At 39.6% G+C, this 27,168-nt stretch overlaps 1 protein-coding gene across 1 annotated transcript in view; it reads right to left on the bottom strand.

Moving 5' to 3' along the window:
- Window positions 1-27,168, bottom strand: part of LOC133049216 (ATP-binding cassette sub-family C member 4-like) — a 150,363-nt gene that overhangs the window by 27,493 nt on the left and 95,702 nt on the right. Inside the window, exons 23-27 of the mRNA XM_061133178.1 lie at window positions 26,586-26,686; window positions 25,318-25,509; window positions 15,974-16,129; window positions 4,157-4,246; window positions 232-404 (exon numbers count right to left, since the gene is read on the bottom strand). Of these exons, the coding sequence (XP_060989161.1) occupies window positions 232-404; window positions 4,157-4,246; window positions 15,974-16,129; window positions 25,318-25,509; window positions 26,586-26,686 (712 nt within the window). The remainder of the gene's footprint in view (window positions 1-231; window positions 405-4,156; window positions 4,247-15,973; window positions 16,130-25,317; window positions 25,510-26,585; window positions 26,687-27,168) is intronic.

Raw genomic sequence — 27,168 nt, forward strand, 5'->3', positions numbered from 1 at the left:
GAAACTATCAGGAGCTGGATTTAGGAATCCAGCTCTCTTAGGATGCCTCATAACAACATTAACATACATATACTACGTCTTGGTTTCTTCCTTTGTTTTCTGTGATTAATATTATTAAGAGATATCTTTGGGGCAAAGAGAGCATAGAAACATTTCTCAGCATCACTAAATGTTTTCCATTTACCACATTCACAATTTGGATTCCAGGTTTCATGGACCTTAGCTCCATACCTTGGATCCACACTGGATGTGGCTTTGTCAAGAATCAATATCTGATTTTTCCTGAGAATAGCCCTGGCAAGGCACACTAGTTGTCTCTGTCCAACACTCAAGTTCAATCCTGATTCTGCCAATTCGGTATACATTTCACTAGGAAGATCTTTGATGGCTTCTTTGAGTTGTACCTGTGGATACAGAAAGAACATTTTCCTAAATAAATTGCTGCTGAAGTAGACAAGCCTCTTAGATATTAAAGCTTTGAAGTCCTCCCAACTTCTCGTGTATCTTACATGTACAGCCAGGTGATGAGAAGAGCTGCTTCCAATTAGTGTTCACTAAGAAAGATGGTGGGTAGAGTCAAGTCAGGACAAAATGATCTCAATGTCCCCCCAAGCCTGCCACAAGCCATTCACCAAAAACCCCCACCTAGGAATTAGTTCAGAAACCCTCTCAGAAATTGAAGTTATTTTTCCCAATGTGGTTTAAACAGAAAATCTAAAAGGACTTTTATGGTTCAATCAACTTTACCAACTACATTTTGCAGAGAAGTTGGTACACTAAAAGGAAACTTAAAAAAATTACAGAAAGTTTTGTTCTCTAAAGATATAATCTTATTAACATGTTACAATTTTGTAATGTTTCAGTTTAGTTCAGTTCAGTTGCTCAGTCCTGTCTGAATCTTTGGGAACACATAAACCACAGCACGCCAGGCCTCCCTGTCCATCGCCAACTCCTGGAGTCCACCCAAACCCATGCCAATCGAGTCGGTGATGCCATCCAACCATCTCATCCTCTGTTGTCACCTTTTCCTCCTGCCCTAGATCTTTCCCAGCATCAGGGTCTTTTCACATGAGTCAGCTCTTCACATCAGGTGGCCAAAGTACTGGAGTTTCAGCTTCCGCACCAGTCCTTCCAATGAACACCCAGGACTGATCTCCTTTAGGATAGATGGGTTGGATCTCCTTGCACTCCAAGGGACTCTCAAGAGTCTCCTCCAACACCACAGTTCAAAAGCATCAATTCTTCTGCGCTCAGCTTTCTTTATATTCCAACTATCACATCCATACATGACTACTGGAAAAACCATAGCCTTGACTAGATGGACCTTTGTTGGCAAAGTCATGTCTCTGCTTTTTAATATGTTATCTTGGTTGGTCATAACTTTCCTTCCAAGGAGTAAGCATCTTTCAATTTCATGGCTGCAATCACCATCTGCAGTGATTATGGAGCCCCCCAAAATAGAGTCAGCCACTGTTTCCACTGTTTCCCCATCTATTTGCCATGAAGTGATGGGACCAGATGCCACGATCTTAGTTTCCTGAATGTTATGCTTAAAGCCAACTTTTTCACTCTTCTCTTTCACTTTCATCAAGAGGCTCTTCAGTTCTTCTTCACTTTCTGCCATAAGGGTGGTGTCATCCACACATCTGAGGTTACTGATATTTCTCCCAGCAATCTTGATTCCAGCTTGTGCTTCTTCCAGCCCAGCATTTCTCATGTTGTACTCTGAGTATAAGTTAAATAAGCAGGGTGACAATATACAGCCTTGACATACTCCTTTTCCTATTTGGAGCCAGTCTGTTGTTCCACATCCAGTTCTAACTGTTGCTTCCTGACCTGCACACAGGTTTCTCAAGAGGCAAGTCAGATGGTCTGGTACTCCCATCTCTTTCAGAATTTTCCACAGTTTGTTGTGATCTACACAGTCAAAGGCGTTGGCATAGTCAACAAAACAGAAATAGATGTTTTTCTGGAACTCTCTCACTTTTTTGATGATCCAATAGATGTTGGCAATTTGATCTCTGGTTCCTCTGCCTTTTCTAAAACCAGCTTAAACATCTGGAAGTTCATGGTTCACGTATTGCTGAAGCCTGGCTTAGAGAATTTTGAGCATTACTTTACTAGCGTGTGAGATGAGTGCAATTGTCTGGTGGTTTGTGCATTCTTTGGCATCGCCCTTCTCAGGGATTGGAATGAAAACTGACCTTTTCCAGTGCTGTGGCCACTGCTGAGTTTTCCAAATTTGCTGACATATTGAGTGCATCACTTTCACAGCGTCATCTTTAAGGATTTGAAAGAGCTCAACTGGAATTCCATCACCTCCACTAGCTTTGTTCATAGTGATGTTTCCTAAGGCCCACTCGACTTTGCAACATTCTTGAGGTTGGGAAAATGGTAGTATATAGCAAAACTGAAAAATAATAAACTGAACTTAAAAGGCACCTTGTTTCTATCATCATTACCATTTTTCAAGTAACCTATTGTGTAGTGTATCTAGTAGGTGCCAACACCCCTCACAGGAGGTTAACACAGATTTCAGATATTTCCCACATTTTACGGAACCTCCTTATTTCTCAAAAAGAAAGGTTGGTGTGGACTGGAAGGAGACATGTAAATGCAATCAACAGATGGGGAAGAGTTTTTATTAGATTCGACAAGCAGTAAAGGAAGTCAAGGGGGAGCCCATTCACCTACAAGGCCCCGGGTAATGGACATGTGAGCTGTCCCACAGCAAGGACTGAAGCACATGGTTCCTGATGCACAGGCTGCTGACACCCACATTTCTGTGTCTTGGTTTCCTGTATGACGAGACACACGTGTGTCCTAACAGAGATACTACCAATGCTGGATTTGTGTAACACAAAATTTTTTAAAGAAATAAGCCATACTTCTCTGAAATGAAGAGATCAACCAAACAGTACCTATTTATTAAGTGCTACTTTTTTTTTTTTTTGAGGTTTATACTCTTTTTATTTTTATTTATTTATTTATTTTTACATGTATTCCCCATCCCGATCCGCCCTCCCACCTCCGTCTCCCTCTCTACCCGATCCCTCTGGGTCTTCCCAGTGCACCAGGCCCGAGCACTTGTCTCATGCATCCAACCTGGGCTGGTGATCTGTTTCACCCTAGATAATATACATGTTTTGATGCTGTTCTCTTGAAACATCCCACCCTCGCCTTCTCCCACAGAGTCCAAAATTCTGTTCTGTACATTTGTGTCTCTTTTTCTGTTTTGCATATAGGGTTATCGTTACCATCTTTCTAAATTCCATATATATGTGTTAGTATGCTGTAATGGTCTTTATCTTTCTGGCTTACTTCACTCTAAGTGCTACTTTTTAAAAGCAAAAGACTGAGCTAGGTCCTGTGAGAGATTAGAAGTCTGTAGAAGCATAGAGTTTCTGCCATCAGGAGAAACAATTTGTAAAACTAGGGCTAATACACAAAATAATTAGTATTAAAATATACAAACCAACAGCAACTTAATAGTCAAAATTTTTTCACACAAAGGTGAGGAAATTCAATGAAGTAGAGCAAGGGGAAACATGACACAAATATCAGAAACTCCTCTAGTAACTAAACTACCCATGTAAAAACTGAGCCAAAGTGCATGGTTCTGTTGCCTGCATTCATGGTACAGCATTAAAATTTTATAATCGCCAATAAGTAATCATCATCACATTCCAATTATATAATTCACTTTTATAAACACTTTCTTATGAAACTTCATAGCATTTTATTGGTATGATCTTATTTATCTTTCAGTTAATAATTAAAAACCATTTTCTCCACTTAGATAGCCCCTAAGGCCAGAGGAATAAAATGAACATTGGAGGGTAATTAGGGTAATTAATTTACTAGGTCACTAATAGATTTGATCCCATAGTTTTAATGTTTAATTTAGTGCTCTGCTAAGGACAAAATGATGTAGCTTGTTGCTTGGGGTTCTATAGAAAAACTAAAATGAAAACATGGGGCATTATATTGTTGGTTTTCATTATCAATACATAAATTTTAAGTGCCCCCATCTCATAACTGTTCTTCTAGAGAGTAAACAAAGTCAAAACTATAAACTTCCTTTAATTATCTGCAACTATAAATGTACACACACAGATACTGATGCTAACAAGTTAATTATATTACATAAATTTACCTCTTCTAAGGCATTCCACAGTTCCTCCTCTGAATACTCATTAAAGGGATCCAGATTTTTCCTCACTGTTCCAGTGAATAAAACAGGTTCCTAAATACAGCAAAATAGTGAATGTTATTACCTTAATCTCTTTTCATTTTAAACCAATGCTTATAGAAAAGAATGAAAATACAAAATATGAAAATTCACTTCAGTTATTAATATTACAGTTACAAATGTATGTTTACAAAACAGTATCTCTAAAATAATTTTCTGTTGTACAAAGTGTGTTACAAAATATCCTCTGGACTATTAAATACTAACAGAAGAAAGTGTTGAAGAAGTATTTTCATCTTAAGAAAAAAAAAAACTGAAGAAGACAAAGGAAGATTTGATTTTTCTTAAAAAAAAAAACAAAACCTGCCATTCTGGTAATAAATATCTGCTTAAACATACACTCAAACTGACAATATAATCACATGAGAAACTTTACATCAATATCTACATAAATTAACTGTCAATCCTGGTGTGACTGGGAAATACCAACTGCATGATTAGTTGAGGTTTGTGCTTCAAAGCAAAACCATTCAATATTTACCCATGGCACTGAAGAATAAACTAGGCTATTTTCTCCATTGGTCAGACTGTCTTCCAGGATATGGAGTCTCTCCAAGGTGTGAATGGAACATCCCCACACTTTCAATGAGAACATCAGCTCCTGGGGCCTGAGGCACCTCTGTCCATGGAGGGATCACCTCTGATTTGACATCAGCTGGCCCCCATGTTCTCTCACCTGTGCCTCAGGATGACCTGCCTCACAGAACCTCGTTACTAACTGCAAGGCCAGCATGACCTGAAACCCACTGTGATGTGAGCCATGATAAAATTATTTAAATAGCTTTTCCTATTCACCTACTTCAGGAGGACCCACAAATAAATTACACTGGAAATACATGCCTCCTGAGTTTCAAGAGAGAATCTTGTACATAAGCTCATGTAGACCATTTACATGTTCTTCTGGAAGGCTCTAAGAAACCAGGCCATAAGAATATGGGCAGCAGAGACAAGGCCAACAGTGTCCATTCAGTGAAGGGGTTAGAACAAGGGGAGGCACACGTGTGGGAACAAGAGGAGACCTGACTCTTCCACAAGTTCCCAGACCTGCTTGGAATCACTAGTCTTAAATCCCGCGTGGCCTTGGGGCTGGACTTTCCTCCTCACTTCACAAAAGCCTGAGAAGAAAGATGAAGAAGACAGACATTTCCTTTCCCTAGTCATGACAAAGAATGACACTCAGAGAGCCTCCCATACCTTCTTTCCCTGTTGTCTCAGTTTTAAGACTAGTGATCAAAATGAATGCAGAAGGCACAGGACAGTGTGCCACCAAAAGAGATACATCCCTAAGGAAAATCCAAAACTAAAAATATACTATATAGGGAGCTTCATTTGCACAAAGTTGATTAAGTGGCTGATAATCCTCCAAAGCATTGAAAATCACTGGACATATTTCAAGATGATTATTGAATTGAACTGAAAAATCTAGAGACCCAAATTTAAAGTCTCCCTTAAAACTCTTGAATTTACGATGAAAAACTAACAACCATCTAAGTAATAGTAAGAGTTCCTTGTCAGGGGAATAAGCATCATTCTACTTCAGATTTTTATAAAAACATTTTACTCTTTGTAATTTTCAACCCTAAGATTCCCACATGCAGGTGATTTCTCATCCTTTAGCTGTATCTATGAAGTTTACACAAACAACTGGTGAGGGGAGGGGAGGCTGGTCCCCAATATTCCTCACCCTACTCTCCTCCATCTTCCCCCTATTATCCAGGTCCTTTCAGGTAAGCAGCTACTCCCTGAATGTAATCTCAACTGGTGTTCTTCCTGGGGAATATACTTAACTACTTCAGATCTTGAGCACAAAGGACGCATACACTTCAACTACCTGTTGTGTTTAAGGAAATTATTTAGGAAAAGCTTTCACTTTTGCTTTTTCCTGAAATTTTGAACACAAATTGAGGAGTACTTCTTAAGAACACAGTATTCATCTTTTAAACTTCCCCCAAGGACTGATGGTCTAGGTCCCCACTCCCCTGTCTCTGGTTCCTACCCAGGTCCTTGCTGCTATCACATATCCCTAATTCTGACCTGTTCATGGCAGTATCAACAGTGATAGGGATAAACCTGGGTGAGGGGGCAGAGAAAGAGAGAGAGAGATGACCTCAGAAGCTTGCTGCTGTTGCCAGGATCATGGGTAACGGGGACTCAGGGAAGATGATATAGGCCTGGCTCACCTAAGCAGGGCAACTCAAAGAAACAGCACTGGCCTCCCCCTTCTTCAGTGTCTGCTCTCAGCTTCCTAGGTTACTTAAATCAGGGTGTTGACACACAAGCATCACTGCTTCCTACTCATTTGAGGGGAAGAGGGTTGTACATTTTCTGCACGTAGACAAGTTAACTCCAAGTAACCTAACCAACAGACTTTCTCCATCTCTGAGCCAGCAAGAAATTATAAAGACAAAGTGCTCTTGCCTGGGGAGGGGTAATATTTTGAATATCTTCTCCTGACACTTATTAGCCCTTGACACATAAATGAATAAACCTATTTCAAAACTGATATTCTCTAAATGAGATACAAAACAGGAGAAGTCATATTTTCTGGCTTTGCTCCACCCGTATAAACTTTTGTTATGTTTTGGGGAAAATATCTCATGAGAACATCATTTGGTTTAACTAACATTTATTGAAAACAAAAAAATATATGTATATATTTTTTGGAGTCAGACAGTTCTAAGTTCCGATTCAACTTCTCATTAGTTATTAAGACAGTTCTAAGTTCTGAATCAACTTCTCATTAGTTATTAGGCTCGGGGTAAATTATTTATCTTCCAAGACAGTTGTTCCCTTACTGAAAACTAGGGTCAGCCTTTCAAGGCTGCTGTGACAATCTGAAACAACAATGAAGTTCCTGATGTGATGCTAACAAGGACCAGGTGCCCAGCCCAACAGGCAGGGACAGTGTTTGTCAAACTTCAGATGTAGTTGGTGGATTATGAAATGAATTTTGTGCCTCTTGATCAACATTTTGCCTTTTATATGAGCTAGAATAGAACTGGTACCACAGAAGATATAAGATCACAGAGCAATAGTAATGTTGTTTTGTGACATTTTTGTTCCTCTGTGTGTGTGTGTGTGCATGCATACAAAATCATGATATGAAGCAGTTCTATCAAGGACCACCGTCAACAGCCAGTTGAAGTCTTGTACAAGCAGAGTAATTTGTTTCTCAGCCTCTGGAGTTGGGAATCTCTTTAAATTTACTTTGAATCCTATCAGTATATTTTGGAAATTTATACTTTGTTGATCACATCATTTGCAAATATTTTCTTCTTTTCCATAGGTTGCCTTTGTAGTTTTTTTAATGGTTTCCTTTATGTTTCAAATTCTTGTAAGTTTAACCAGGTCACATTTGTTTATTTCAGCTTTTGCTTCCATTACTTTAGGGGTCAAATCCAAAAAAAAAAAAAATAGTGCTGTGATTTATGTCAAAGAGTATTCTGCCGATGTTTCCTTCTAAGATCTTGTCTTACTAAGTATCTTGCCTTACAGGTCTTTTCTCATTTATTCATTTTTACTTTATTTTTGTATATGGTAATAGAGAATGATCTAATTTCATTCATTTACATGCAGTCATGCAGATTTCCCCACACTATTTATTGAAGACTGCCTTTTCTTTATTACATATTGTTACCTCTTTCATCTTAGATTAACTGACATAAATGCATGGGTTTATTTCTGGGTTTTCTATCCTGTTCCATTAATCTATGTGTCTAGTTTCTGTGATAGTAACATACTTTTTCATTACTGCAACTTTGTAGCATAGTCTTAAGTCAGGGACTGTGATTCCTCCAGCTGTGTTCTTCTTTCTCAAGACTGTTTTGGCCATCTAGGGTCTTTCCTGTTTTCATACAAATGTTTTAAAATTTTTTGTTCTGGTTTTGTGAAAAATGTGACTGGTAATTTGATGGAGATTGCATTGAATCTGTAAATTGTCTTGGGTAGTATGGTTATTTTTAACAATATTGATTCTTTCAATCCAACAACACAGTTTATCTTTTAATCTGTTTGTATCATCTTCCATTACTTTCATAAGTATCTTACAGGCTTTGGACTACAGGCATTTTAACTCCTTAGGTAGGTTTATTCCAAGGGTTTTTTTTTTTTTCCTTTGATATGATGTCAATGGGATTGTTTCCTTAATTTCTCTTTCTGATACTTTGTTTCTAGTCTATATAAAAGCAGTCAATATCTGTATATACAACAGCTTATATAGCTCAATATCAAAGAAACAAACAATCTAATAAAAAATGTGAAGAAGACCTAAATAGACATTCCTCCAAAGATATACATATGGTCAACAGACCCATGGAAAGATACTCAACATCACTAATTATTCAGTTTAGTCACTCAATCATGTCTGACTCTGCAACTCCATGAGCTGTAGCATGCCAGGCTTCTCTGTCCATCACCAGCTCCCAGAGCTTGCTCAAACTCATGTCCATTGAGTCAGTGATGCCATCCAACCATCTCATCCTCTGTTGTCCCCTTCTCCTAGATTGACTGATTTGATCTCCTTGCAGTCCAAGGGACTCTCAAGAGTCTTCTTCAACACCACAGTTCAAAAGCATCAATTCTTTGGTGCTGTTTTCTTTATAGTCACTAATTGTTAGAGAAATGCAGATCAAAACTGCAATGAAGTATCACCTCACGATGGTTATAATGACCATTATAAAAAGTCTACAAATAATGAATGCTGGAGAGGGTGTGAAGGAAAGGGGACCCTCCTACACTGATGGTAGGAGTGTAAGTTGGTGCAGCTGCTATGGAAAATAGTATGGAGGTTCCTTAAAAAACTGAAAAAGAGTTACTCTATGATCCAGCAATTCCACTCCTCAGCAAATATCTGGAAAACATAAAAACCCTAATTCAAAAAGATATATGCACCCCAGTTCTCACAACTGTATTGCTTACAATAGCCAAGATATATCCATGAACAGATGGATGGATAAAGATATGATATATACCTACACACACACACACACACACACACACACGAATATTATTCAGCCATAAAAAGAATGAAATAATGCAATTTGCAGCAATATGGATGAACCTAGAGATTATGAGACTAAGTGAAGTAAGTCAGGCAGAGAAAGACAAATGTCATATGAGATCACTTATATGTGAAATCTTAAAAAAATTATAGAAATTAACTTATTTACAACACAGGAACAGATTCACAAACATAGAAAACAAACTAATGGTTACCAAAGAGGAGAGTGGAGGAGAAGGATAAATTCAAAATCTGTCCTAATAAATTCACACTACTATTTTGCTATACAATTTAAACACTGTCAAAAAATAATCAGACACAACAAAATCTGAATCCTGGCTCTGTCCCTTACTTGATAAGTAGGACAAGATCCCAGTGCCTCAGATTTTAAATCTGTCTGGTAAGAATAATAAAAGAATTTTGAGGATTAAGCAGGAAATGGTAGGATAAGGGGCTAAAACGTGTTAATGATTCCACAAATGTTAGGAATTATTATTAGTACTCGTGTAACCTGTCAGGGACTGTAATAAGCATGAGAGGAGCAGAAATGAGAGATGCAGGCTCTATCCTCAAGGAGAAGAAGAAAATAGCCAAGAGTGTGGGGAGGGCTGAGAAAAAAGGCCAGAGGTCTTGGTGGCAGACTGGTAAGTAACAGCGTGTACAAGGTGGCGTTCGGGAAAAAAGCTGCTGGCAGGGGAACATGAAATCAAAGTACAAAAAAGTGTTACTCTCTCTTCTTGCTTTTGGTGGAAACGTTAGATACATTTCTCTGTTATGCTTTCCCTCAAATTCCTATTGTGTTTTTTTCACTTTTGTTTCTTTGATCTACTATTTATACTTATATAAACAATTTAGTTTGTACTGTAAACAATAAAGAAAATCACCAAGGACCATGAACACATAAGCAGAAATTAAAGAATAAAGTCACTCCAGAAAGTGTTACTCTTTTTACTTAAGCAGAAATAATATCCAAAGGCAAGTGCCCCGATCATGAAGAAAAGTAACAGTTCCTAATGACTGAGCATTCCCAAGAACCAGACATGGACACAAACATTATCTCACCCAGTTGTGTGTGCTAAGTTGCTTTAGTCATGTCAGACTCTGTGCGACCCTACGGACTGCAGCCTGCCAAGCTCCTCTGTCCATGGGATTCTCCAGGCAAGAATACTGGAGTGGGTTGCCATGCCCTCCTCCAGGGGATCTTCCTGGCCCAGGGATTGAACCTGAATCTCTTATGTCTCCTGCATTGGCAGGCAGGTCCTTTACTGCTAGTGCCAAGAAGGAGGCCCAGTTACATCTTTACAACAAATCTGTGTGGCAATGATTCCAAGATCTTGTTTAAGGATAAAGACATTGAAGTCTGAAAACTGAGTGATGTCATCAAGGCCCCACAGTCCTTTGAGGCAGAGTAGGCATAAATTTGTGGGTCACACCTCCCAGAATATTGGAAATAAAAGCAAAAATAAACAAATGGGACCTAATTAAACTTAAAAGCTTTTGCACAACAAAGGAAACTATAAGCAAGGTGAAAAGACAGCCCTCAGATTGGGAGAAAATAATAGCAAACGAAGCAACAAAGAATTAATCTCAAAAATATACAAGCAACTCCTGCAGCTCAATTCCAGAAAAATAAATGACCCAATCAAAAAATGGGCCAAAGAACTAAACAGACAAATCTCCAAAGAAGACATACAGATGGCTAACAAATACATGAAAAGATGCTCAACATCACTCATTATCAGAGAAATGCAAATCAAAACCACAATGAGGCACCATTACATGCCAGTCAGGATGGCTGCTATCCAAAAGTCTACAAGCAATAAATGCTGGAGAGGGTGTGGAGAAAAGGGAACCCTCTTACCCTGTTAGTGGGAATGCAAACTAGTACAGCCACTATGGAGAACAGTGTGGAGATTTCTTTAAAAACTGGAAAGAGAACTGCCATATGACCCAGCAATCCCACTCCTGGGCATACATACTGAGGAAACCAGATCTGAAAGAGACGCATGCACCCCAATGTTCATCGCAGCACTGTTTATAATAGCCAGGACATGGAAGCAACCTAGATGCCCATCAGCAGACGAATGGATAAGGAAGCTGTGGTACATATACACCATGGAATATTACTCAGCCATTAAAAGAATTCATTTGAATCAGTTCTAATGAGATGGATGAAACTGGAGCCCATTATACAGAGTGAAGTAAGCCAGAAAGATAAAGACCAATACAGTATACTAATGTATATATATGGAATATAGAAAGATGGTAACCATAACCCTATATGCAAAACAGAAAAAGAGACACGATGTACAGAACAGACTTTTGGACTCTGTGGGAGAAGGCAAGGGTGGGATGTTTCGAGAGAACAGCATCGAAACATGTATATTATCTAGGGTGAAACAGATCATCAGCCCAGGTTGGATGCATGAGACAAGTGCTCGGGCCTGGTGCACTGGGAAGACCCAGAGGGATCGGGCGGAGAGGGAGGTGGGATGGGGGATTGGGATGGGGAACACATGTAAATCCATGGCTGATTCATGTCAATGTATGACAAAAACCACTACAATATTGTAAAGTAATTAGCCTCCAACTAATAAAAATAAATGGAAAAAAAAATTTGTGGGTCATGTTGACACTCGGTCTACATAAACATTCTATCCCTGCTGCCTCTGGAATGATTTCCTGGGAATCTTTGCACATTGTAAGTTCTCTACAGATACTCGATGTTTTATCAACCAATATTGCACCTTGGAGACAAAGGCATACAGAGAGGAATCTACATGTATACAAAGCTTAGCACTATTTTGTAAGGATGCTGTCTGGGGTGTGTACATAGAACATACTCAAAGGAAGGGTGGAAATCAATAGAACAGAACCAAAACATGTTAATGTAAAGGTATGTTTAGTCTTTGCTCAGATGTGCTTCCAAACATTATTGGCAGAGCCAAGGATCTTCTAACATTATTTCTTTATTTATAGAGTTATTTTATGCAAACAAGCATACAGTTTTTTCCTATTAAGAAGTTTTAAAAATATTACAGGGCATGTTTCTAAAGCCTATCATCCAAGGATATGAAAGGAATTTACAGATATGCCCGTTATTTCTGCTAACTAATCTCATTTAGCCATTTCAGAAATGAGTACAATCAAAATGTAAAACTTGGGAATCTAAACTCATTTATTTTCTACTGTAACCCCAAGTCATGAATTAAATACCCAGAGGGAATCTTTAAATATGGAGACAGCATGCTAAAAAGTTCTTCCCATTTTTCCTGAAAGGGATACCTTTGGAAAAAAATTTTAATTGTGATAAAATACACATGAAATTTACTAGTTTAACCATATGTAAGTGCACAGTTCACTGATACTAAATACATTCTCTTTGTTGTACATCTCTACATTCCAGCCACAGAACTCCTTTTATCTTTTCAGAACTGAAACTCTGAACCCATTAAACAACAACGTCCCACTTGCAGCAGGTCTTGGCACCCACCATTCTACTTACTGTCTCCATGAATTTAGTACAGTAGGTACCTCATGTTAATAGAATCATACAGTATTTGTCCTTTGTGACTGGATTATTTCACTTAGCTTAATTTCCTCAAGGTTCATCTGTGTTGCAGCACAAGTCAGAATTTCCTTCCTTTCTAAGACTGATTAATACTCCATGGTATACATATATGTACCACATTTTGTTTATCGATTCATCTGTCAATGACGTTTGGATGCCTCCACCTTTTTGCTACTGAGAACAGTGCTGCTATGAACATGAACATGCATATATAGGGATCACTTCAAGATCTTTCTTTTAATTCTTTTGGGTTTATACTCTAAGGTAGAATTGCTAGATCATATAATCTATCTTTAACTTTTTTGAGAAACTACCAACTTGTTTTCCACAGTGGCTGCGCTATTTTACATTGCTACCAGCAGTGAGCAAAGATTCAAATTTCTCTATATCCTTACCAATATTGCCAATTCATTTTCTTTCTTTCTTTCATTTTTCTTTTTTGATAGTAGATGTTCTAAGGGGTGTGAGGTGGCATTGCACTGTAGTCTATAAATACTATATCTTGGTTTCAAAAGTACTTATACATGTATATTACCATGTGTAAAATTAGATAGCTAATGGAAATTTGCTGTATGATGCAGGGAGTTCAAATCCAGTGCTCTCTGATAACCTAGAGTGTACGATGAGGTGGGAGGTGGGAAGGAGGTTCAAGATGGAGGGGACTTATGTATACCTATGGCTGATCCATGTTGCTATATGTCAGAAACCAAAACAATATTGTAAATTAATTATCCTTCAATTAAAAATAAATTTAAAAAAACACAAGAGTATTTAGAGTAATTTGAGGTATTGTAGAGGCCACGGGTAGGTAGCAACAGCTGTACTCAGTTGTAAGACCCAAATCTACATTCTCCTTCCCTTTGGGTTCCATGGTGTATATGCTTCCTAATAAACAGGCAATTCAGGGCACAAACACCCACATTCCAGGAAGCACGTTTGCCTGGCTCTTTGTGTCTTATCTCTTCTCTGCTCTTCTCATATCAACAGGGTGTTTTTCTGAGCTTCCTTTGATAGGCAGATGATGATGGAGTAAAAAATAAAACCTCAAAATCAAAAAAAGAAATCAGCAAGTCTGTTAAAACAGAGGGCAGGATGGAAGTTCAGGACACCGGGCCTACATTGCCCTTAGCAATTTACCTGGACACAATCAAGGACAAAACAGTAAAGGCCTAACTGAAGCAGAAGAGATCAAGAAGAGATGGAAAGAATACACAGAAGAACTGTACAAAAAAGATCTTAATGACATGGATAACCACCATGCTGTAGTCATTCTCCCAGAGCCAGACAGTTTGGATTGTGAAGTCAAATGGGCCTTAGAAGGCATCACTACGAATAAAGCTAGTGAAGGCAATGGATTTCCAGGAAAGCTACTTAAAATTCTAAAAGATGGTGCTATCAAAGTGCTGCACTCAATATGTCAGCAAATCTGGAAAACTCAGCAGTAGCCACAGGACTGGAAAAGGTCAATCCTCATCCCAATTCCCAAGAAGGGCAGTACTGAAGAATGTTCAAACCATGGGACAATTACACTCATCTCACATGCTAGAAATGTTGTGCTCAAAATTCTCCAGGCTAGGCTTCAGCATCACATGAACAGAGACCCCATCATTTCAAGGCAGATACAAGGGGAAAGGTGGAAGTAGTGACAGATTTCCTGTTCTTGGGCTCTGAAATCACTGTGGATGGTGACTGCAGCCATGAAAATAGATGATTGCTTCCTGGCAAGAAAGCTATGACAAACATGGACAGTGTGTTAAAAAGCAAAGACATCACTTTGCTGACAAAGGTCCGTATAATCAAAGCTATGGTCTTTCCAGTGGTCACATACGGTTGTCAGAGCTGTACTGTAAAGAAGGCAGAGCACCAAAGAATTGATGCTTTCAAACTGTGGTGTTGGAGAAGACTTTTGAGAGTCCCTCAGACTACAAGGAGATCAAACCAGTCAATCTTAAAGGAAATCAATCCTGAACACTCTTTGGAAGGACTGATGCTGAAGCTGAAACTCCAATACTTTGGTCACCTGATGCGAACAGCTGACTCATTGGAAAAGACCCTGATGCTTGGAAAGACTGAAGGCAGAAGGAGAAGAGGACGACAGAGGTTGAGATGGCTGGATGGCATCACCAATGCAATGGACATGAACTTGGGCAAACTCTGGGAGATGGTGAGGGACAGAGAGGACTGGTGTGCTGCAGTCCATGGGGTCCCAAAGAGTCAGACACCACTGGGTGACTGAACAACAACAACAGTACACCTGGAGGATAGTAAATGCTCAGTAAATATTCACTAAAATACGTTGATAGGACAAACCACAAGGAAAGAAAGAAGCTTCTACTATGTATATAATTCAATTTTCAAAACATTCCGTGAAAGTCATACTTCTTTAAGAAGCAGAAGAAAAGAAAACAGAATCAGAGCTGAGGGAGAGACGGTCAATTCAATGTTCCACCACAACAGCAGCCACGTATCGGGTCTCTGTGTGAAGCACTCTGTACCATGCACTGGCCTATGTAGCCCTCACAACAGCTTGAGGGGTTGGTACCGTTAGCTTCCTTTTAAGACAGAGAAAACTGAGGTATATAGAGACAGAATTCTGAGTCCTCTGCCCCTCCTCACTATTATGTACTGCCTGCCTGGAGAAAATTATTTATTAATGGCTGATTTGTCAAAGTCTCCCCATAGCATCCATACACTCTATAATTCTCAAAGCCCCACAGTTTCACAGAACACCCTCCAGGGACATAATCACCTTTGAAAAGATATCCTCATTTCCTACAGCAAAACTCTGTAAGACACCTAAATTTTGCATTTCTCTATAGGAACCTCACCAGCACTAAACAATCAATTTATCCTTTTTTTCTCAGAATTATGTGGTTATCAGTGGAAAAAATTGTGGAACCTGAGGAAGTCTGAGTCCAGAAATCCATCTCAGTAAGTTATTAAATCACATGCACACAAAACTAATGAGTGAACACAGAAAGAAAACCTAGTATCTGATGAAAGTGTTTATTGAAAATACCTGCTGCTAAAAATATGCTCTATTGGGGGTAAAAAGAATCAACCCTTTCATGTAATTTGAAAAAATAATCAAAAATAAGTAAACTTAGGTGACTTATAGAAAGAACATGTGAGAATGTTCTGATGTGCATACCTGAGATACAACTGACATTTTCTTCCTTAAATCATGAAGTCCAATACTGGTTGTCCTGATTCCATCAATTTTAATATCACCTTCAGGTTCTGACAATCTAAAGAGGGCAGCAATGAGGGAACTTTTTCCAGACCCTGTTCTTCCTACAATGCCAAGCTGTAAAGAGATCCGGGAGAGATTAAAAATTAACAAGATGCAACAAACCTGGGAGAAACATGATTACTGGCGATTAATTTTAAAAGTTCTTTATAAAGAGTAGCCTGTAAGTTTCTCAAGCATGGCCCTGCTGACATTATGGATCAGATAATGCTTTGTTGGGGGTTTAGGGGCCTGGCCTGTGTATTGTAGGATGTTTAGCAGTAGCCATGAACTCTACCAACTAGATACCAATAGCACCCCCTAAATAAACTGTGGCAACCAAAAATTTCAGAAGCTGACAACTGTCCCCTGGTTAAGACCCCCTGGTCCCAAGAAAAGTTAAAAATGACAATCTGCTGGCAGTGAAAAGTCAGCGATCTCCTAAGTGGTCCATAAGAAGTCAGCCTTTAAATTACCTTTATTCCTATAGCCTGGGTAATTTGACCTTGAGAATTACGTGACTAATTTTACACAGATGTCAACAAGTGAAGTCAGAAGTCTTATACATAAACAAGTACTCACTTTTTCAGGGGTCTATTATTTAAGAGGAATTATTCTTTGGTAGAAAAACTAAATCACTTCCTGATACTAATATCTTAATTATATTCTATCTTGAAAGGAAACATCTTAAAATTATAAAATGCAGATCTTAGTGTCTTAAAAGACAGAGGCTAGTAGACAAAATGCACATAATGAGTCTAAATCAGCACAAACATTTGCTACTTATATGGGACCTTTCACTGAAGTAGTTCAAAAGGCATTTTATAAAGAAATTAATACTTGCAATTGCACCTTGGAAAGACACAAGCCAAGCATCAGTCTAGTCATTAAAACCAAAGCAGAGAGAAATTAAGTACTAACTCCAATACTTTGGCCACCTCATGCGAAGAGTTGACTCATTGGAAAAGACCCTGATGCTGGGAGGGATTGGGGGCAGGAGGAGAAGGGGACGACAGAGGATGAGATGGCTGGATGGCATCACCGACTCTATGGGCATGAGTTTGAGTAAACTCCAGGAGTTGGTGATGAATAGGGAGGCCTGGTGTGCTGTGATTCCTGGGGTCACAAAGAGTCGGACACGACTGAGCAACTGAAATGAACTGCACTGAACTGAACAATAGGATTGAGGCTTTTCTAGTGGCTCAGTTGTAAAGAACCCACCTGTCAATGCATGAGACTCAGGTTTGATCCCTGGTCAGGAAGATCCCCTGGAGAAGGAAATGGCAACCCATTCCAGTATTCTTGCCTGGACAATTCCATGAACAGAGGAACCTGGCAGGCTACAGACCATGGGGCCACAAAGGAGTCAGACATGACTGAGCGACTAATATATATCAATGCAGGAGACGTGGGTTTGATCTGTCATCCAGGAAGGTCCAACATGCTACAGAGCAACTAAACTGGTGCACCACAGCTACTGAAGCCCACACGCCCTAGAGCTGGGGAGCCATAACAAGAGAGGCCACCGCAGTGAGAAGCCTGTGCATGGCAACTAGAGTTGTTCACTGCAACTAGTGATCCCTCACTCATTGCAACTAGAGAAGAAACCAGAGCAGCAACGAAGACCCAGCCACTACAATATTGTAAATTAATTAGCCTCCAACTAATAAAAATAAATGAAAAAAATTATTTGTAAAAAGTTATGTTTATACTATATTGTAGTTTACTTACTGCACAATAGCATTATGTATAAAAAACAATATTCATACATTAATTTTCAAATACTGATTGCTGAAAGAATACTAACCATCATCTAAGCCTTTATCAGGTAGTAACACTAAAGAACACGGATCACAGATCAGAATAACAAATATAATAATAATGAAATGGCTTGAAATATTGTGAGAATTACCACAAGGTTAGAGAGAGTTGAACTTAGCAGATGCGTAGGAAAAGTGGTGCCAATGTACTTGGTCAATGCTGAGTTGTCATAAATGTTGCTTGTTTTAAAAAGTGCATTATCTGTGAAGCACAATAAAGACAGGTATGCTTGTATTTCTGGGTGTTCTCATACACAAATCAACACACATCAGGACACTGATCTGTGAGAACTGATCTGTGAGAATGAATGCATGTTCCCATGTTATCAACTCTACTTAAACTGATACATCTGTGCAAACAGGAAAATTTGTAAACTCTGGTAAATGTAGGGGCATCGAGGGCTGCTAATGACCACAGGACTGTGAGCTCCAAACTCCAGTGAGGAGAATAATAAAAAACAACAGACTTTGCTGGCAGTCCAGTGGTTAAGAGTTTGTGCTTCTTCTGATGGGGACGAGAGTTCAATCCCTGGTAGAAAACTAAGATCCCATATGCTGTGTGGCCACACACACCCTCCAAAAAAAGCAACTCCAAAAAACACCTGGCTCTGGCTATTTCCACAGTTAAATCTTTAAAACTATTAATATAGTCTGAATGTCTTATCAGGGTCACCAATGGGTTTTACCAATTCCGCACGGACAGTGTCACCAGGATCAGTAACTTTACATTCCTAACACCAAAGACACCTGGAAAAAATCTTATTTTAGCTGTTTTGCAACAGCCCCTTTCTGTTTTTCCAACCACTTGGATCAGAGTGGGAAGTGCAAGAGACAGTGTTGTGCCTTCAGCAAGATACCGTGGGAAAATGATTCCACTTTTTGAAATTAAACTGATGTCCAGTAAAATGAAACTATAAAGCCCAGGTTTGTGGGTGTGCAGGGAACCAGGCCAGGGTTCGTCTCTGACGACCACACCAAGTTGTTAGACACTTGCTCCTGGATCTCTCTTCACATACCAAATTCAACATGATCAACATCTAAAGTCCCACATAAAACAGCCACTTCCTCTGATTTCCCCACTCTACTTCTTTCCCAGGCTCATAGGCACAACTGTCCACCTTACTTTCAGCTTTCCCTGAGTCCAGCATGCTGCCAACCCTCAAAAAAGCTACTCTTGCAATGTTTCAAGGCTCAATCCCTCATTTTAAGGTCCATATGCACCACCTGAGTGTCAGGCTGCATTATCTTTAAAAAAAAAAAATAAAACAAACTATTTTCCTAATCATAACCAGTGCAAATGAATTTGAAAAGTAAATAAAGACTAGCTATACCCTAGAAGTCTGATAAAACCATTCCTAAAATGTTGATGTTTCTACTTTCCAGACTTGTGTTATGTGTTCTTAAAGACACAAATTCACATATTTAAACAAAATAGGATTAGTATGAACATACTGTTATAATGTATCTTCATTTAGTATTTCATAAAAATATTTATTTTAAATGGCTACATAATATTACAGTATATGTGATCATTTATTGAACAAACTCCCTTAGAAAGATGGTAACGATAACCCTATATGCAAAACAGAAAAAGAGACACAGATGTACAAAACAGACTTTTGGACTCTGTGGGAGAAGGCAAGGGTGGGATGTTGTGAGAGAACAGCATCAAAACATGTATATTATCTATGGTGAAACAGATCACCAGCCCAGGTTGGATGCATGAGACAAGTGCTCAGGGATGGTGCACTGGGAAGACCCAGAGGGATCTAGTGGAGAGGGAGGTGGGGTGGGGGGGGGGGGGAATCGGGATGGGGAATACATGTAACTCCATGGCTGATTCATGTCAATGTATGGCAAAAACCACTACAATATTGTAAAGTAATTAGCCTCCAACTAATAAAAATAAATGGAAAAAAAAACTCCCTGGTATTTAAACAATCTCCAATATTTTTCTATCATAAATAACTCTGTGTCAAATATCCTTGAAGCTAAATCTTTGCAAACAACCTTAATTATTTCCTTCAAATAAAATCTCAGATGTGGAATTGTGGAGAATAAGGTATGTACATTTTAAGAGAAAGTTGTTATGTATTGCCAACCTAGTCCTCCAGAAATACAATACCACTTTCAACTTCCACCTGTTTCCCTGCACATTCACAAACCTGGGTGTTATAGCTTTGTTTTAATTGACATCAGTTTGATTCCAAAAAGTGGAGTCACTTTCCCAGGACATCTTACTGGAAACACAACAGCTCCTGGCTCCCTGCCCCCCACACCTGCCCACTCGGGTCCACATGCTCTCACTTCTCAGATTAAACCCCTGAAGCTCAGCTCTGTATCACTCCGCCCCAGGATACCTCTGCTACAAAACTGTTCCCACTGACCTCTCTATCCTTCATGCCCAGTCAGCTTTCTTGGGGTCACTAGTTGTGAGGGTTGAATGTGAAAATGTGTTATACCTCTGGTAGTTCTTTTCCCTGAATGCTCTGCAGGTGCCTGGATCTTCACTCACTGGATCAGGGCATCGTGCCTTTGCTCATGGTGGTCTCACCTCCCAGAGTGCCTTTCACATGCATTTCCACCTGCTGAAACCCTGACCACATATTACTAAGTCTGTCTCACATGTCTAATTCTTCAGAAATGCTCTCCTGGTCTCCTATCTGTACTTATCTCAACACTAACAGATGTTATATTATCTTTTCCTAAAACTTCCATAAAAATTCCGACTGTCTTCTAGCTTATAAAACTAATATAGCCATTTTCTTGTTTCTTCAACTGATCCATATATGTTGACAGCAGGATCTGTATTGGACTTGACTTTGTCTTATTTGTATTACCTGTGGAGCCCTAAGACAAAGAAGCTTCCATAGGAAGCTGAGATTTTTAATCAGGCCAGAGAAATTTATGAAAAACCTATTATCATATTATTTAGGCATATGATAAGCTGGACAAAGACAAACATGGCAGATGGATCCTACAGCCATAAATACAACTCAAATGGCCAACACCTCATTCTCGTGGGACAGACAACAACTTCCGCCATGTAACTGGTTATGATCATTTTATACAGTATGAAAACTAAACCATCTTTGTCCAAGCATTTACTCTGATCCCTGTGCTGGATGCTTTACATGTCTTATCTTGTTTAAATCATACCATAACCCTACAGGTTATGTCCTATCAATTCTACTTTTCAAAAAGAAGACTGAGGCTTAATTAGTCTGCCTGAAATTTCAGAGTCCATTAAATCATAGGATGAGACTCAAACCCACATCGGTCAGCCTCTTTTCCATTCTTATGAACTCCTTAAACCTGGACTGCCTGGTATCTTATCATGTCTCTGTGTAGCTAGAACAGAGAAAGTGGGGAGAGGTGTAGCTGCAGTTAAAGGAACAGGCCTACCATAGAGATCCTGTGGCCAGAGAGTTGAAGCATGATGTGGATATGGGTATATATAACACGATGAATGGGACAAGAGGGATGACCTCACTGAATAGAGAGAGTACTTGGGGTCAGGGGGTCGGCTGTCAGCAGGAAGAACCAGCACCCACAGCTGGGATGGAAAAGAAACCTGCAGCTAAGTGGAGCAATGGTTTCCCAGGAAACAGGCCAAATAGACCTCATGCCCTGGTTGGGGCAGCAGGGTTGATTTTGGATCCCATCAGGTGGTGAAAGAGCTGCACATACACTGCTGTGCTGGGCTCTCTGACTCCAGGTCCAGGCAGGGCTGAGCCTGTGGGAAATCCCTCCAGTCCCTGCAGGAGGCTGGTGTAGGGAAGGCAGGAGCAGGATGAAAACTGCCTGTGATGAAGACAGACTCCACTGAGAGGATGCAAAGAAATGCAGTGGAATCACACAGAGTTGAATTATAATATAAAGGTGCAATCTGCAAAATATGAAAGTAAGTAAATCTATAGGGGAAGTGGCACAGAACTTTCTAGAGCCTCATGCTCAGTCATAACAGGCACCTGGATAACTCGAGCTCAATTTCAAACTGTCAAAAGATGTCTAATGGAAATCACAGGTTATCACTCATCAGAAATGCCCATGGGAGAGAAAGGACTTTACCAGAAGGTCCTTTTCAAATGCGATGCTGAGTCAAGAGGGCTGGGTGAACCTGAGACTTTGCATTTCTGAGAAGCTCCAGAAGATGTAGGAGCAGCTGGCCCTGGCACCACAGTCTGAGTCACAAGGAATTAGGAAGCCAGCAGGAGAAGTGGGACAATCTGGGAGTGAGGAGAAGGGTTGCTGAGGAAATACTATGTAAAAAAGGAGAAAACGTGGGAAACTAATATTTTTGCACATTGTACCAAGGTCTAGTAAGCATGTCTAAAAGTGTATTATACAAGTAAGAGCTCTGAGCAAGAAAAAATAACAAACCAAAACCAATCTATCTCGAGAGCTGGAAAATGCTTTAAAATGGCCCAGAACTGTTTTGCATATAGGGTTATCGTTACCATCTTTCTAATAAACGGAAAAAAAAAAAAAAAATGACCCAGAACTCTAAAATCATTAAATCAACCACAAACAATCTAAATTAAAATTGCAGCCAGTGTTCAGAATCTAACCGGGAAGACTAAGGTGATGTTTACCTCATTTTGGGTCTCTATTTTTACTTGCTATTTCTTCCATGAATTAGGATTCTATGTAGTACCTACTACACTTTTTTATTGACTCTAACTTTCAGGAATCAGGACAGCAGAGGAAACAATGGAAAGACAATAAAGCCCCATTTCTGCTGGGTGGGCTCACTCCCACATCCCCCGCATCAGCTTCTTTCAATCAAACCCAACACCAAAGGGGTGACCCAGAGTGATGGGGTGGGGCAGGTTAGCAGGAGAGGGAACCTGGGATGTTCACAGGTGGAATAGAATCACTTCATGAACACACTGCCTGGATATCATCTCCAAACACAGAAATGAAGCTAACTGATATGGCAGAAGGGGACGACAGAGGATGAGATGGTTGGATGGTATCACTGACTCGATGGACTTGAGTTTGAGCAATCTCCTGGAGTTGATAACGGACAGGGAGGCCTGGCATGCTGCATTCTGTGGGGTCGCAAAGAGTCAGACACGACTGAGCAACTGAACTGTAGTGTGATACAGGGAGTGGACCAAGTCAGAGATCAAAAGTCAAGTTACAACAGTTATTAATTCAGTTTCGAAATTCAATTTCTCCTCAAATATCTTAGAATCTCGATAATCTTATGATTTTCAGGTTTTAAGAAGGAAGAATAGAATCTATTATGTCCCTCAGTTGTACTTCAGAGTTTCTTAAATAATTCCTATTTTATGGCTTTGGGGAAAATTAAGATAAGTGCAAGTTAACAAAATCACATTTACAACAGGAAATCTGACAGACCCACTGTCTGAGAGTAAGCTAACATCACCTACAGTGCTCTCAGGGACAGGAGTGTATCAAGAGATGTGGCTAATGTTTTCCCAACATAACAGTCCTCAGTTTCTTCCTGAACTATGATAGAACTGGAAATAATTATGAGTCACCTTTAGCGCTGCAACTAACTGAAGCTGCTCCCTGGGTATCATCTTGGCAATAAGTCGAATATTTACTTTCATGTTACGAGGTTATCATTTATTAACTTACAGCTATAGTCCACTAGGGGGTTGTGGCTGAAAAAATTAAAGAGCAGTTCTTTCAGCTGTTCACGCAGTAGTCTTGTGTGTATGTTCTGGTTACTGGCTGCTCACACCTGTGTGTTACTCACCCTTGCAGACAGCAGTCCCTCAGCACCCTCTCTATGCCCTGCAGAATGCCACCATCTTGAGATCAAAGATGAAAATAAGATGCTCCTTGATTTTAAAAAGCCTCAAGGTACTGTGAGATACAGACCTCAAACTACAAAGCATGACACAAATGCTATCTTACATTTCAATTGTGATAAATTTCACATAACATAAAATTTAACTACTTAACCATTTTTAAGTGGACAGTTTAGTGTTCAGTACATTCACATGGTGTGCAACCAAGCTTGAGAATTTTTTTTTTTTGCCTCGTAAAACTGAAATTCTATACCCATTATACAAACAACTCCCCATTTCCCCTCCCCCAGTCCCTTGAGACCACCATCCTACATCCTGTCTTCCTGAATTTGACTACTGTAGGAACCTCACATAAGCAGAATCAGAGTATCCATTCCTTCCGTGTCTGACTTATTTCATTTATCAAGATGTTGTCAAGGTTTAGCCATAGGTCAGAATTTTCCTACTTTCAAAGATTGAATACTTCATTGTAAGGATTTAGTTCCTTCCAACTTTTGACTGCTTTGAACATAGTCGTACTGTGAATACTACCTTCAAAGAGTATCTAAGACACTGAGGCAGAATTGATGTCTTAGAAGACGCATTAGAGTCGCCTCAGAAAATGAGGAGACTTTCACCATCCAGATGACAGAGGGGAAAGGCCTCTGAGGCAGAGGGCAGACTGCACACTAGAAGCTGGGAGGATGTGGTGCTTTGGGAGAACCAACACACAACCCGAGTGTAGTGGTGTGTGTTAGTCAGGAGACATACTGACTGCAGAGGGAGGTGGGGAAGAGCTTCCTACCAACTTGTCTGCTCTGGTTTACTCTCTTCTTCAAGACTCTGCCCTGGTCCAGGCCAAGGGCCTCAAGTGGAGTATAAAGGAACGTCACAACAGACATGGACACTGGCTGCTTCAGGTCACAAGCCTCTCTGATGACTCCCATGTAGATCTTCCCTGCTCTGTTCAATTTGCTTTTGACTTTGAGCAAATCTCTAGGCCCTGCCTCCATCAGAGGCCCCGATTCCTCACCCCTGACTGAATCATGATTCTGGGCTCTACTGTAGTAGTAACAAATTCACCCCACGGCCCCCACTGGAGTGGGCTTAGGACTGTGGTCTGGTTCCAGCAGCAGCTCTCCCAGGCCAGTAAGGATCAGATCTGGGCTAAAGAAAGAAGCAGTCTGTGCAGGGAGGGCAGGGGGATGTCAGCTCAGCGTGGGTGAGTGGAGGAGAAGTCTACAGAAAAGACCAAAGGACAGAGGAGCAGCCTGCAACCAGAGGGCACTGTGGGAGGAAGAGAAGATTTCAGAAATACAAAGAAGATGGCAAGGAGATACTGGAGAATTAGGGGCAGGGAGACAGGGCTGACTTTCCAGACTTTGCATGAATGATCAGGTGTTACATATAGTGTCCTGGGTCAGGTTAAAATTGAGCCCAGGAGCCCAGGGCCCACCAACCACCATGAGGGAGCTCACAATACAGTGGATAGAAAATGCTTGTATCCCCATTCCACGGTCAGTTTTCAAGAAGGATTCACCTACATATCACTGATCTAATCTGCATCCATGAGGTACAAAGATCCCTCCCCCCACCCCCGACACACTGACAAGGAAACCAAGAGCAGACGTGGTGCTAAATCTTTAGCTGGACTTTAAAGAGGCAAATGGCTTAAACTAACCTTTTCTCTTTGGCCAATGTGTGCTCCCAGGTTCTTCAATACCAGAGGCCCAGACAAGCTGTACCTGAAGTTAATATAATCAAAGATAATCTCTCCTCCATGGGGCCAGGATGGTGGTGGACGATATATATATTTCCAGAGCACTTCTTTCTCAAGGTCTGTATATTCAATCACTCTTTCTACTGAAATCATCTGAAACACATATGACATCACATGAGTTACTGTCAGAGGGTCATGTTTATAGATATTCAGAGACTAGATGAGACATTTTGCTTTTTTATCTTTATATCTGCTTTTCTATGGTTCAGAATATCCCAGGTCTTAGCATCCACAAAGGATAGAAGTAGGAGTTTGATGAGGCCTTGGATGATTTGCAAACTTGTTCATCATCTTCAACACTTTTACTTATGACTATTCCCTTCAACTTTATATTAACACTAAAAGAATTAGAGAAATGAATGGTAAGATTTTATTGATCCACTTTTCACACCTGAATGAAAAACAAGAGCATTTTGTCAAAGAAAAGAATATTATAGACACCATTCAGTAATGTGTGGCTACAGAAGGGCCTTGTGTTATAGATAACAGCACTGGATGGTCATCAAACCTCCACTTAATTGAAAGTCATTTTCTATTATATTAGAAGAGAGAAGTGGAAAGATTTCATTTTTATTGTTTTTCTCCCTTTAGGAAAAGCTGCAAATATTCAAAAGTTTATAATTTACATACTGACTAAAGCCTCCTAAGCAACCATGACTCCACATCTTAGAGAGCACATTCTGAGAGTGAGCTTATCCTACCAGAAAGAAGGGCCACCAGCAAATTCAGATGTTCAACACATACATGAATAAGTGATAAAATGGGGGTGGGGCAGAAGAAAGGGCATATTAATTAAATAAACCTCAAAAAACTGAATTTGTTATTTTACCAAACACGAGGAATTACTCATTAAGAAACAAAGATAAATAAGCTGCTAAGAAATTAGCTTCTCTCCAGAATTTCAGAATCTCCCTCCTACAGAGACATTTATTGTATTTGAAGACAGTTTGTGATGAATATAAAACCTTATCACATGGCACACGTAAGACTGAGAAAAGATATATACATTTCATTTTACATTAACTTCAAGCAGATGGAGAAGAATGTTAAAAAACTTTGTTAACTATGATGTAAAAATAATAGTTTTACTATTTTACATAAGAATTGCTTTTATGCCATTTAACAGCAAGGAGACTTGGAAATGCTAAGAATGGAAAGATAAACATCACCATATTCTCCACTTCAGCACTTTGCCTGACGCACCACTGGAACATCCCAGTGAGTGTGAGGGTGAGAGACAGGACCAGGCCAACCTGCCCGAGATCCAAAGCTAAATGAGGAAGAAAAGGAATCAAGTCAGTCTACTTCTCACACAGCTCCTTCTGTCACTTTATGAAGAAGATTCCTTTGTTTTTATGATTTTTAATGAAGTATAGTTGATTTACAAAGCTATGTTAGTTTCAAGTGTACAGTAACGTGAATTAGCTATATATATATATACACACACACACATATATAATCCACTCTTTTAAAGTTATTTTCCCATATATGTCATTACAGAGTATTAAATATAGTTCCCTTTGCAATGCAAAAGGTCTTTTTTAGTTATATATTTTATATATAGTACTGAGAAGACTCCTTTATAACATTTAAATCATTTGCATGTAACGATAGTATTACTCATAATATTACTTCTGTTGATTGAGATAATAAAAAAAAAAACCCACCATGAGGACTTCCCTGATAGTTCAATAATTAAGATACCAAGCTCCCAATCAGAGGTTTGGGTTTGATCCCCGGTCAGGGAACTAG

Source organism: Dama dama, chromosome 30 (genome assembly GCF_033118175.1).
Source record: "Dama dama isolate Ldn47 chromosome 30, ASM3311817v1, whole genome shotgun sequence".
Lineage (NCBI taxonomy): Eukaryota > Metazoa > Chordata > Mammalia > Artiodactyla > Cervidae > Dama > Dama dama.